A 12935-nucleotide genomic window follows, 5' to 3' on the forward strand; every position below is an offset into this window, starting at 1 on the left:
AATTAATTTGCTGAAAGAAACGCAAATTACGCTCCTCGATTACGAAAGTGGGATTGACATTTTCGGTTTTCATTGCCTCTTTTGGCATCTATTCGTCCCTGGTATTTGGCTTTCTGACGAGTGGAAGGAGTCATCGGCAAGTCTTTGTCAGTTTTGTCTCTCAAAGATAGACCTAACCAATGGGGAGTTTGCGGAGGTTGAGGTTCTGTATACAGAAGAACAAAACCAATCATTGTTCTATGCCACCTGGCAAAATTTTTCTCAACTCTCAAAATTCATCGGGAAAAACCCTGTCCCGAAAGTTCACTTAAACGCCATTTTTCTGGAAACCGGGCGTTACCGCTGTTAGACTTTCCCAGCTCCTGCTTTGCGATAAGATCCTCGAACGCTCGAAGTAATCGGAATTCGACTTGTTCGAAAGCCTCGTCGATGAAATTTGCGTAGAACTGAGATCAAGGTAAAATGAATTTTGCATTAATTAGATCAATCGTTAAAAGTACACAGAAAAGACACCGTCTCGAGTCTAAGTTCCTGTTTGGAATCTGCCAGTTTCAAACTTTCTCGGAGCAAACTGCGGTTAACAAAATTGACCTTGAATCTGATCATTTCAGAAATAGCTACCGCCCCAAAGGAAAAAAACGCGATAAAGCGGGGAAGGGGTATTTGCAATAAGGCGGGGAGGTTGTATTTGCAATAAGGCTGCCAAGTTCAATTAGGCAGCGGTTTATTTGCAACAAGTACGCGCAAAAAAGAGCCATACATACGAAAAATTTATGCACCCGTTGTTTTCTAATTCAAGACAAAAAAATGTATGCTCAGAATATACTCACAAAACAAAAAAAAAGCTGACAAAAGACGTGCGTTTAGTTTCTGCTCGTTGAGTTCTTAAACGTTACGAGTGGTGAGCTTTATCTTTCCCGGTTCGCCAAGTTTTATCTTTCACGGTTCGACTTTGGGTTTCTTTTTCAGCAAAATCCAAATTATTTTGCCAAAAGAAACGCACAAAACGCTCCTCGATTACGAAAGTAAACATGGCGCAAAAAATCTTCAAAGACTTCTAGTTGATTCACTTTTGATGCAGACTTCTCAAATTTGATTATTTTTATTCAAAAAAGTCAGTCATAAAATCGAGCCAACAATAGGAACGCTTATAAACAAAAACATCGATTGTACATGAAAACTAAAAGCTAAGTTAAACTGGGGATTGAAGCTCTAGCAAGGGAGGTTCTGTTTTTGAATTAGTCACCAACTGATTCGTCAAATTATCAACGTTTTTGTCTTGCATTTTTTCATGACTTCCACGATCATCGTGAAATTCCTGACTGTTAACTCCTTCCTCGAGATTTTCCTGGCGTTCACCTTCATCTTGATTTTCCTGGCCTGAATTTTCAAAATTGCGGATGTCAAGCCGTTAAACTCCTGCGGCTTGACTTTTCTGGATGATCAACATCTCTTGGCTCATTTCTTGTCCAGCGCCTTCATTTGTATTGGGTGGGATTATCGGTCCAAAACTTTTCGCGGAATATCTAAAAACACCATTGAAAGACGAATTGAACTCGCATCTTAAAAAACAAAATTCTCAGTCATTTTGAGAACCAAAATCAAAAGGAATTTTTTTTCAAGGGTTACCAACCACTATTCGAGAGGGAAGAAGGCGTGGAAGATTTAGAGGGCAATTCGGATGAAAGGGTGGGAGAGAAGCTCGGGAGGGTTTTCCATTCGGCCACTTGTCTTTTCGGCACCACAGCTCTTTCATCGTCCGATGAGGATGAATTTGGTCCAGAGATTGAAAAGCCACTGGATTGACATTCTCGGTTTCATTGCCTCTTTTAGCATCTTTTTGTTCCTGGTAATTGGCTGTCCCGCAAGTAGAGTCATTGGCACGTATTTTTCAGCCTCAAATTTAGACCTAACCAATGATGAATTCGCTGGTGTTGAGGGTCTGTATTTAAAAGAACAGAATCAGTCATTGTTTTATGCGACCAGGCAAGATTTTTCTCAAGACCGAAAATACATCGGGAACAACCCTGTCTCGAAAATTAACTAAATCGCCAGTTTTATGAAACCGTTTATTATCGTTGTTAGAAATTCCGTATCATTCGATATCAGCGCCCTCGATATTCCCAGCTCCCGCTTTGCGCTAAGATCCTCGAACGATCGAAGTAATCATGATTCGATTTGTTTGAAAGCCTCTTGGATGAAGTTTGGCGATGTTTTGGGCAGAGTTTCTGCAATTAATAATGAGGTTTGCGTGAAACTGAGATGAAGTTTAAATGAATTTGCATTGAACAGATCAATTCTAAAAATTTCAAGGAAAAAAAGACAGTGTTTCGAGTCAAATTACATGTTAAGAATCTGCCAGTTTCAAATTTTCTCAGAGCAAACAGCGCACAACAAAATTGACCAGGAATCTGATTATTTCAGAAATAGCTACCCCTCCAAAGGAAAAAAACACAATAAGGCGGGGTAGGGGTATTTGCAATACGATGGGGAGGTTGTATTTGCAATAAGGCTTCAAAGTTCAATTGGTTAACTTGATTCAATGTTCAACTCTCAATTTAAAAAGGAAAATTGTCTCTAAATTCCCAATCAATGAAGCGTAACAAAAATAAGTTGCCAGACCAGATCTTTGAAATTTTTGTATTTTTCTTGTTTCAAGGTGTGCATTTTGACAGGAAAAAAGAATCAGCGGCATATGCGTAAAAATCGAAATATGCGTAAAAATAGCGGATGTGTTTTCATATTCAAATTAACCCTAAATAACGAATAGTTCAAAAAGAAAGATCGGAGAAAACGAATTTAGTTACCTCTTCAAAATCATAAAGAATGGCTAAACAGGTGCTTGGAGTTTTAGCACATCAGTGTGGTGAATATGAATTTATGGAGGAGTATTTTCAATTAGGCAGGGTTTATTTGCAACAAGGACACGCAAAAAAAGAGCCATACATACGAAATATTTTTGCACCCGTTGTTTTCTAATTCAAGACAAAAAAAATATATGCTCAGAATATACGCACAAAACAAAAAAAAAGCTGACAAAAGACGTGCGTTTGGTTTCTTCTCCTTGAGTTCTTAAACGTTACGAGTGGTGAGCTTTATCTTTCGCGGTTCCAATTTTGGTTTCTTTTTTAGCAAAATCCAAATTAATTTGCTAAAAGAAACGCAAAAAACGCTCCTCTATTACGAAAGTAAACGGCGCAAAAAAAAACTTAAAAGACTTCTAGTTGATTCACTTTTGATGCAGACTTCTCAATTTTGATTATTTTTATTCAAAAAATTCAGTCATAAAATCGAGCCAACAATAGGAACGCTAATAAACAAAAACATCGGTTGTACATGAAAACTAAAAGCTAAGTTAAACTGGGGATTGAAGCGGTGTCAAGTAGGTTCTATTTTTGAATCAGTCGCCAACTGATTCGTCAAATTATCAACGTTTTTGTCTTGCAGTTTTTCATGACTTCCACGATCATCGTGAAATTCCTGACCGTTAACTCCTTCCACGAGATTTTCCTGGCGTTCACCTTCATCTTGATTTTCCTGGCCTGAATTTCCAAATTTGCGGATGTCATGCCGTTCAACTCCTGCGGCTTGACTTTTCTGGATGATCAACATCTTTTGGCTCATTTCTTGTTCAGCGCCTTCTTTTGTATTGGGTGGGTTTATCGGTCCAAAACTTTTCGCGGAATATCTAAAAACACAATTGAAAGACGAATTGAACTCGCATCTTAAAAAACAAAACTCTCAGTCATTTTGAGAAGCAAAATCAAAATTAAATTTTTTTCAAGGGTTACCAACCACTATTCGTGAAGGCGTGGAAGAAGATGTAAAGGGCGATTCGGATTAAAGGGTGGGAGAGAAGCTCGGAAGGGTTTTCCATTCGGTCACTCGACATTTTCGGTTTTCATTGCCTCTTTTGGCATCTATTCGTCCCTGGCATTTGGCTTTCTGACGAGTGGAAGGAGTCATTGGCAAGTCTTTGTCAGTTTTGTCTCTCAAAGATAGACCTAACCAATGGGGAGTTTGCGGGTGTTGAGGTTCTGTATACAGAAGAACAAAACCAATCATTGTTCTATGCCACCTGGCAAAATTTTTCTCATCTCTCAAAATTCATCGGGAAAAACCCTGTCCCGAAAGTTCACTTAAACGCCATTTTTCTGGAAACCGGGCGTTACCGCTGTTAGACTTTCCCAGCTCCTGCTTTGCGATAAGATCCTCGAACGCTCGAAGTAATCGGAATTCGACTTGTTCGAAAGCCTCGTCGATGAAATGTGCGTAGAACTGAGATCAAGGTAATATGAATTTTGCATTAAACAGATCAATCGTTAAAAGTACACAGAAAAGACACCGTCTCGAGTCTAAGTGCATGTTAGGAATCTGCCAGATTCTAACTTTCTCGGAGCAAACAGTGGTTAACAAAATTGAACTCTTACCTGAGTCACGAATGTTTGCAATAAGGCGGGGGAAGGGGTATTTGCAAAAAGGAGGGAGAGATGGGGTATTTGCAATGAGGCATCAAGGTCCAATTGGTTAATATGATCCAATTTTCAACTCTCAATTTAAACAGAAAAAGTGTCTCTAAATTCCCAATTAAGGAAGCGTAGCAAAAATAAGTTGCCACACCAGATTTTCTAAGTTTTTGTTTTATCTTTTATCAAGGCGTGCATTTTGACAGAAAAAAAAAGAATCAGCGGCCTTTGCAATGGAACTTTGCATACAATTAGCGGATTTATATTCATTTTCAAATCAGCCTCAAATAATGACTAATTCAAAAAGTAATATCGGAGAAAACGAATGTAGTTTCCTTGTTAAAATCATATAGAATTGGTAATAAGGTGCTAGGAGTTTTAGCAGACCAATATGGTGAATATGAATTTATGGGGGTATTTGTATTAAGGCAGCGGGGTCATTGCAATAAGGACACCGGAAAATAGTCATACATAAGAAATATAAATGCACTCATTATTTTCTAATTTTCCACAAGGAAATAATATATGCTGAAAATATACGAACTAAAGACAAAAAAATAGTTGCGCGCAAAAGCTGACAAAAGTAACAGCGCGCGTTTGCTTTCTGATGTTTGAGTGTACAATTGAAATAAAGTTAGTTAAGCCGACAGATCGATTTCTGGAACGTTATGAGTGGTAAGCTGTTAAACATGGCGCCTTTTAAAGAATTGAAAACGACTTACAGTTAAATCTAAGATGTAAGCTAAGCTTCTAAAATGTATTTTATTTTTTTTTTATTTCCGTTGGAGTAATTGCCTATTGATCCTGTTTTCTCAAACAAAGTGACCTCGACTTTCGATGAGCGAAAAAAAATCGCGCCTAATTCTACTTTTGGTTTCTTTTTCAGTTCAATTCAAATTAATTTGCTGAAAGAAACGCAAATTACGCTCCTCGATTACGAAAGTGGGATTGACATTTTCGGTTTTCATTGCCTCTTTTGGCATCTATTCGTCCCTGGTATTTGGCTTTCTGACGAGTGGAAGGAGTCATCGGCAAGTCTTTGTCAGTTTTGTCTCTCAAAGATAGACCTAACCAATGGGGAGTTTGCGGAGGTTGAGGTTCTGTATACAGAAGAACAAAACCAATCATTGTTCTATGCCACCTGGCAAAATTTTTCTCAACTCTCAAAATTCATCGGGAAAAACCCTGTCCCGAAAGTTCACTTAAACGCCATTTTTCTGGAAACCGGGCGTTACCGCTGTTAGACTTTCCCAGCTCCTGCTTTGCGATAAGATCCTCGAACGCTCGAAGTAATCGGAATTCGACTTGTTCGAAAGCCTCGTCGATGAAATTTGCGTAGAACTGGGATCAAGGTAAAATGAATTTTGCATTAATTAGATCAATCGTTAAAAGTACACAGAAAAGACACCGTCTCGAGTCTAAGTGCATTTTAGGAATCTGCCAGATTCTAACTTTCTCGGAGCAAACAGTGGTTAACAAAATTGAACTCTTACCTGAGTCACAAATGTTTGCAATAAGGCGGGGGAAGGGGTATTTGCAAAAAGGAGGGAGAGATGGGGTATTTGCAATGAGGCATCAAGGTCCAATTGGTTAATATGATCCAATTTTCAACTCTCAATTTAAACAGAAAAAGTGTCTCTAAATTCCCAATTAAGGAAGCGTAGCAAAAATAAGTTGCCACACCAGATTTTCTAAGTTTTTGTTTTATCTTTTATCAAGGCGTGCATTTTGACAGAAAAAAAAAGAATCAGCGGCCTTTGCAATGGAACTTTGCATACAATTAGCGGATTTATATTCATTTTCAAATCAGCCTCAAATAATGACTAATTCAAAAAGTAATATCGGAGAAAACGAATGTAGTTTCCTTGTTAAAATCATATAGAATTGGTAATAAGGTGCTAGGAGTTTTAGCAGACCAATATGGTGAATATGAATTTATGGGGGTATTTGTATTAAGGCAGCGGGGTCATTGCAATAAGGACACCGGAAAATAGTCATACATAAGAAATATAAATGCACTCATTATTTTCTAATTTTCCACAAGGAAATAATATATGCTGAAAATATACGAACTAAAGACAAAAAAATAGTTGCGCGCAAAAGCTGACAAAAGTAACAGCGCGCGTTTGCTTTCTGATGTTTGAGTGTACAATTGAAATAAAGTTAGTTAAGCCGACAGATCGATTTCTGGAACGTTATGAGTGGTAAGCTGTTAAACATGGCGCCTTTTAAAGAATTGAAAACGACTTACAGTTAAATCTAAGATGTAAGCTAAGCTTCTAAAATGTATTTTATTTTTTTTTATTTCCGTTGGAGTAATTGCCTATTGATCCTGTTTTCTCAAACAAAGTGACCTCGACTTTCGATGAGCGAAAAAAAATCGCGCCTAATTCTACTTTTGGTTTCTTTTTCAGTTCAATTCAAATTAATTTGCTGAAAGAAACGCAAATTACGCTCCTCGATTACGAAAGTGGGATTGACATTTTCGGTTTTCATTGCCTCTTTTGGCATCTATTCGTCCCTGGTATTTGGCTTTCTGACGAGTGGAAGGAGTCATCGGCAAGTCTTTGTCAGTTTTGTCTCTCAAAGATAGACCTAACCAATGGGGAGTTTGCGGAGGTTGAGGTTCTGTATACAGAAGAACAAAACCAATCATTGTTCTATGCCACCTGGCAAAATTTTTCTCAACTCTCAAAATTCATCGGGAAAAACCCTGTCCCGAAAGTTCACTTAAACGCCATTTTTCTGGAAACCGGGCGTTACCGCTGTTAGACTTTCCCAGCTCCTGCTTTGCGATAAGATCCTCGAACGCTCGAAGTAATCGGAATTCGACTTGTTCGAAAGCCTCGTCGATGAAATTTGCGTAGAACTGGGATCAAGGTAAAATGAATTTTGCATTAATTAGATCAATCGTTAAAAGTACACAGAAAAGACACCGTCTCGAGTCTAAGTGCATTTTAGGAATCTGCCAGATTCTAACTTTCTCGGAGCAAACAGTGGTTAACAAAATTGAACTCTTACCTGAGTCACAAATGTTTGCAATAAGGCGGGGGAAGGGGTATTTGCAAAAAGGAGGGAGAGATGGGGTATTTGCAATGAGGCATCAAGGTCCAATTGGTTAATATGATCCAATTTTCAACTCTCAATTTAAACAGAAAAAGTGTCTCTAAATTCCCAATTAAGGAAGCGTAGCAAAAATAAGTTGCCACACCAGATTTTCTAAGTTTTTGTTTTATCTTTTATCAAGGCGTGCATTTTGACAGAAAAAAAAAGAATCAGCGGCCTTTGCAATGGAACTTTGCATACAATTAGCGGATTTATATTCATTTTCAAATCAGCCTCAAATAATGACTAATTCAAAAAGTAATATCGGAGAAAACGAATGTAGTTTCCTTGTTAAAATCATATAGAATTGGTAATAAGGTGCTAGGAGTTTTAGCAGACCAATATGGTGAATATGAATTTATGGGGGTATTTGTATTAAGGCAGCGGGGTCATTGCAATAAGGACACCGGAAAATAGTCATACATAAGAAATATAAATGCACTCATTATTTTCTAATTTTCCACAAGGAAATAATATATGCTGAAAATATACGAACTAAAGACAAAAAAATAGTTGCGCGCAAAAGCTGACAAAAGTAACAGCGCGCGTTTGCTTTCTGATGTTTGAGTGTACAATTGAAATAAAGTTAGTTAAGCCGACATCTGGAACGTTATTCGATTTCTGGAACGTTATGAGTGGTAAGCTGTTAAACATGGCGCCTTTTAAAGAATTGAAAACGACTTACAGTTAAATCTAAGATGTAAGCTAAGCTTCTAAAATGTATTTTATTTTTTTTTATTTCTGTTGGAGTAATTGCCTATTGATCCTGTTTTCTCAAACAAAGTGACCTCGACTTTCGATGAGCGAAAAAAAATCGCGCCTAATTCTACTTTTGGTTTCTTTTTCAGTTCAATTCAAATTAATTTGCTGAAAGAAACGCAAATTACGCTCCTCGATTACGAAAGTGGGATTGATTTTATCGGTTTCATTGCCTCTTTTAGCATCTTTTTGTTCCTGGTAATTGGCTGTCTGGCAAGTAGAAGGAGTCATTGGCACGTTTTTTTCAGCTTTGTCTCTCAAAGATAGACCTAACCAATGATGAATTTGCTGGTTTTGAGGGTCTGTATTTAAAAGAGCAAAATCAGTGATTGTATTATGCCACAAGGCAAGATTTTTCTCAAGACCGAAAATACATCGGGAACAACCCTGTCTTGAAAATTAACTTAATCGCCAGTTTTCTGAAACCGTTTATTATCGTTGTTAGAAATTCCGTATTGTTCGATATCAGCGCCCTCGATAATCCCAGCTCCCGCTTTGCGCTAAGATCCTCGAACGATCGAAGTAATCAGGATTTGACTTGTTTGAAAGCCTCTTGGATGAAGTTTGGCGATGTTTTGGGCTGAATTTTTGCAAATTATAATGAAGTTTTGCGTGAAACTGAGATCAAGTTAAAATGAATTTTGCATTAAAATGAGATCAATCGTAAAAAAAATACAGAAAAGACAGCGTTTCACGTCAAAAAAATTGTTAGGAATCTGACAGTTTCAAATTTTCTCAGAGCAAACAGCGCACAACAAACAAAATTGACCTTGAATCTGATTGTTTCAGAGATAGCTAACTCCCCCCCCCCCAAAAAAAAAGAAAAGAAAAAACTGAAAGCATTGTATTCTCACCTCAGTCAGGAATATTTGCAATAAGACGGGGCGAGGGGGGTATTTGCAATAAGGTGGGGGACATCAAGGTTCAATTGGTGACTAGTATCAATTTGTCAGTTCGTACGCAAATTGATCGTTCTCTTAAGTTTATTCAGTTAAGATGAAATTCAAATGAAATCTGTACCAACAGAGTCATTCAAGTTTTGATAAACGAAAAACCTTCTCTTACCTTGTATCAATTTGTCAGTTCGTACGCCAATCGATCGTGCTTATAAGGTTATTCAAATAAGATAAAAATTAATTGAGTTCTTTACCAACAGTCATTCAAATTTTGAAAATCGAAAAACCTCTTACATTGTATCAATTAGTCTGTTCGTACGCCAATTGATCGTGCTTAAAAGGTTATTCAAATAAGATGAAAATTATTTGAAATTTTTACAAACAATCATTCAAATTTTGAAAAACGAAAATCCTTCTTTTAAAATTGTATCAATTTATCAGTTCTTGCACCAATTGACAGGTTCGGGACGTTTAGTATTTTGGCACTCAAGCCGGGTACTCACGTTAAGAGTTTTTGGAGACTTGAGAATGCATTTTTGTTTCCGCGACTTCTTTGAAATATACAATTTGTGAGGGGTTATCTCTCATAACGCAGGGACCGAATAACAGAAACATAATGCCAGCAAATAAAAATAGAGTTTCCAAAAATTGAAAAGGATCGCGAAATCTCAAAGTAAAGCTAATAAACTCAATATTGAATTCAATATCGAAAGCAAATACGTGTTGCGAGCTTGTCATAAAAAACTCAAATGTGGTTATCGACTCGAATGTGGTTATCGACCTGGTGGTTATCGACTCGAAGCGCTCCGACCGCCAGGCACTGGGAGATTTTTTTGCGAGACTATTTTTATTAGACCGCTAGTGCATATGTGGTAAAACTTCAGCCTTCTGTGACTGTTCCGACCGCGTCACGAAGGAACTATGGAAGGAGCTATGGCGTTGTGTAGCACTTTTGCGGCCGATTTAAGTTAACTCTGGGAAAGCTCTTGGGTTGTCCAGTGTAGGATTATATTAAAGAACTACTTTGTGTTGAGATTGCAATTCCTCAAAAAAATTGTATCATTGTTGAAAAAACTAGTTGCAATTTTTGCTACTCAGACTAAAAATTAGTCCTATTTGAGTCATTTTTTAGAACCATTTATAATTTGTTCCTACAAAGTATAAATGATTCATTGATCTATTCTCTGGGCTACCCTTGAAAATATTTATCCGATGATGAGTATTATCTTAAATGAAGCGTCCCTTGGTATTTTATGACAGCCAATTTCGATGTCCGTGAGCATAAGTTTTCAATTTCTAGTAAATGTATATTTGTTGTATGCTGATGTTGTTTGTAACTTATGGTGAAATAAATTGTTCTTTTTCTTCTAAGCTATTAGTTTTTCAACCATTTTATACGTACTGGTATTTAAACAAACAATAACGTTTTATTTAGAAACCATTTTGAAGTGCCGAGGAGATGAGATTACGTAGCGCATGATAAAGTGCGTTCTTATATCAGCTTAAAGAATATAAAAATAATGCCGAATCCACGTTGACCGTAATTTTTGAGTGGCGCGAGTGTGTGACTGTTATTCGGCGATCAATTAGGTTTTTATAACTATTGAATATTCTCTTGAGGATCGTTGTATCAACGCTAGTGGCCATGACACGGGGCCTTGACTTGGTTTCAAGTAGGCTTTCTAGTTTTCATTGATGCTAATCGCAATAACTTTTTCGTTTTTTTTTTAATTAATTGAACTGTTTTTGGTTGTTGTCAGGTACAAAAATCGGAGCGGGACTCGATAGTGGTGGCCTACGAGAGAGGTCAGTTCGGGCACAATGGTCAGCGCAGATTCGTGACCTGCTCAGCCAGCGAACTCTTCTTCTACTACTTCCAGATTCCACAAAACCAAAGGAATCATTATGAGGCACGGTGGTCATGTGTAGAATCGTTCACTTTAAATAGTTGTTTAAATATTCGCAATAAGAATGATTGAAAGGATGTTTTGAAACTTGCCGTTTTTGTTCTTTTTCACTAGAAAAAGGTGAAAGGGTTTGACTAGAAGAAAAGGGTTTCATCGAGGGTCCAGTGACTTTCCAAATTATAGAAGTTTTGAAGTAAAGTGGCGTTGAAGAAATTATTTGTACAATTTTTGATAAATACCTTTTTTATTATTCAAGGAAACCTTGTTATTATTAGGTGATATCTGAGAACAAATTATGCAAGCTCTACTTTGACCTCGAGTTCGATAAAAACGTGAACAAAAATAAAAATGGAGTCGAGTTGGTTGAACTATTCGTTGAACTTGTCTGCTCTTGCCTACAATATTCGAATAGAGAGAGACCTCAAACAGGAGATATTTTGTATCTGGATTCGACAACGGCAAATAAGTTTTCGTGTCATTTAGTGTTCGTCCGAACGGTATTCGAAAATAACGAACACTGTGGCGTGTTTGTGAAACATTTATGCGACAGTATTCAGCTCGCGGTGAAAAATTCTAAGAGGGCAAAGAATGATGAAAGTTACCTTTCGGTAGAGCCTGAAAACCCTCCAAGTAACGATGAGTCTAATGGTAAAAGTTTGAAATTATTTGGGAAAATTTATTTTGCATCTGAAATCAAAAATCTGCTCGTTCGAATTGACGAAAACAGTAATAACGAAGATTTATTTGTGGATAATGCAGTTTACACGAAGAACAGAAACTTCCGAATGTTCAAATCGACCAAATTGGGTAAAAGTGCATTTCTAAATCGCTCTCCGCACTGTAAATATGAAATAAACTTGAGACCTTCAGATCTGCAATTCGACAAACAGCTTAAACCCAGTTACGCGGAGAGCTTGGACATTAATCCAGAGTTATACAGGACGTTTTTGGACAGTTTGATTACGAATATTGACTTCGATCCGCGTGAAGTCTTAAAGGAAGACACTTCATCTTTTAAATTGTCTAATTGTTCAAAACATAATGGTTATAGTGAAGGAAAAGCTATCCGGAAACCGTTGATCGAAAACCGAGAAAATGGCATATTTTTATACAAAGAATTGGAATCATTTATCATTGAAACTTTAAACAAAAGACTGCAACTATTGGAGATTCAAGAAGTTATTGAATCTGAGATATTTTTCAGAACTTGTAAGTCGATCCCGGATAGTAGCCTTGTCATGTATGAATTAGGTCATACATATAGGTACTGCGAAAGAATTGGAAGGTTCCACAAGAGTAACAAAGTGTATATTTGCGTGGACTTAGATCGCAGTGTGTTCTACCAGAAGTGTTTTGACCCTGATTGCGACGGATTCAGAGGCAACGAGTTTTTATTCCCTCACGAAATGATTCCGTGGAAGGGGTTTGAGAAAGAACTACTTGATGATTGGGAGTGATGAGCTGACCAGCAACATGAATGAAACTTGTTATTTGTAGTTTAAATTGATATTTGAAAATTGTACAATTCCTCAGCATCTGCAGATATTGTTTACCTTTTCCAGAAATTCTTTTTTTTCCAGTCTGCTGAGGGAAAGTTTTTTATTTTATTTAATTTAATTCGCTAGTGTTATGAAATTCAAAATTAATAATAATCATAATATTTACCCTAGCGATAAGCAAGGGCGTTTCAATCGGGTACTAGACATTTTTCCCATAATTAACTTGGTTCACAGAAAGGTCAAATTGTAGTCAGTTTGTTTTATAGCTGTTGCATAGTCAGTGTACAACTGCATGGTTAATAA

General features: G+C 37.1%; 1 protein-coding gene across 2 annotated transcripts in view; it reads left to right on the plus strand.

The window, feature by feature from the left end:
- Positions 1 to 12720, plus strand: part of LOC134840560 (DNA-directed primase/polymerase protein-like) — a 58044-nt gene extending 45324 nt beyond the window's left edge. For both annotated transcript variants that reach the window (XM_063856465.1, XM_063856464.1), the window contains exons 3-4: positions 10987 to 11136; positions 11409 to 12720. In XM_063856465.1, the coding sequence (XP_063712535.1) occupies positions 10987 to 11136; positions 11409 to 12590 (1332 nt within the window). In that variant the 3' untranslated portion in view covers positions 12591 to 12720. The remainder of the gene's footprint in view (positions 1 to 10986; positions 11137 to 11408) is intronic.
- The last annotated feature ends 215 nt before the right edge of the window (positions 12721 to 12935 follow it).

Source organism: Symsagittifera roscoffensis, chromosome 2 (assembly GCF_963678635.1).
Source record: "Symsagittifera roscoffensis chromosome 2, txSymRosc1.1, whole genome shotgun sequence".
NCBI lineage: Eukaryota > Metazoa > Xenacoelomorpha > Acoela > Convolutidae > Symsagittifera > Symsagittifera roscoffensis.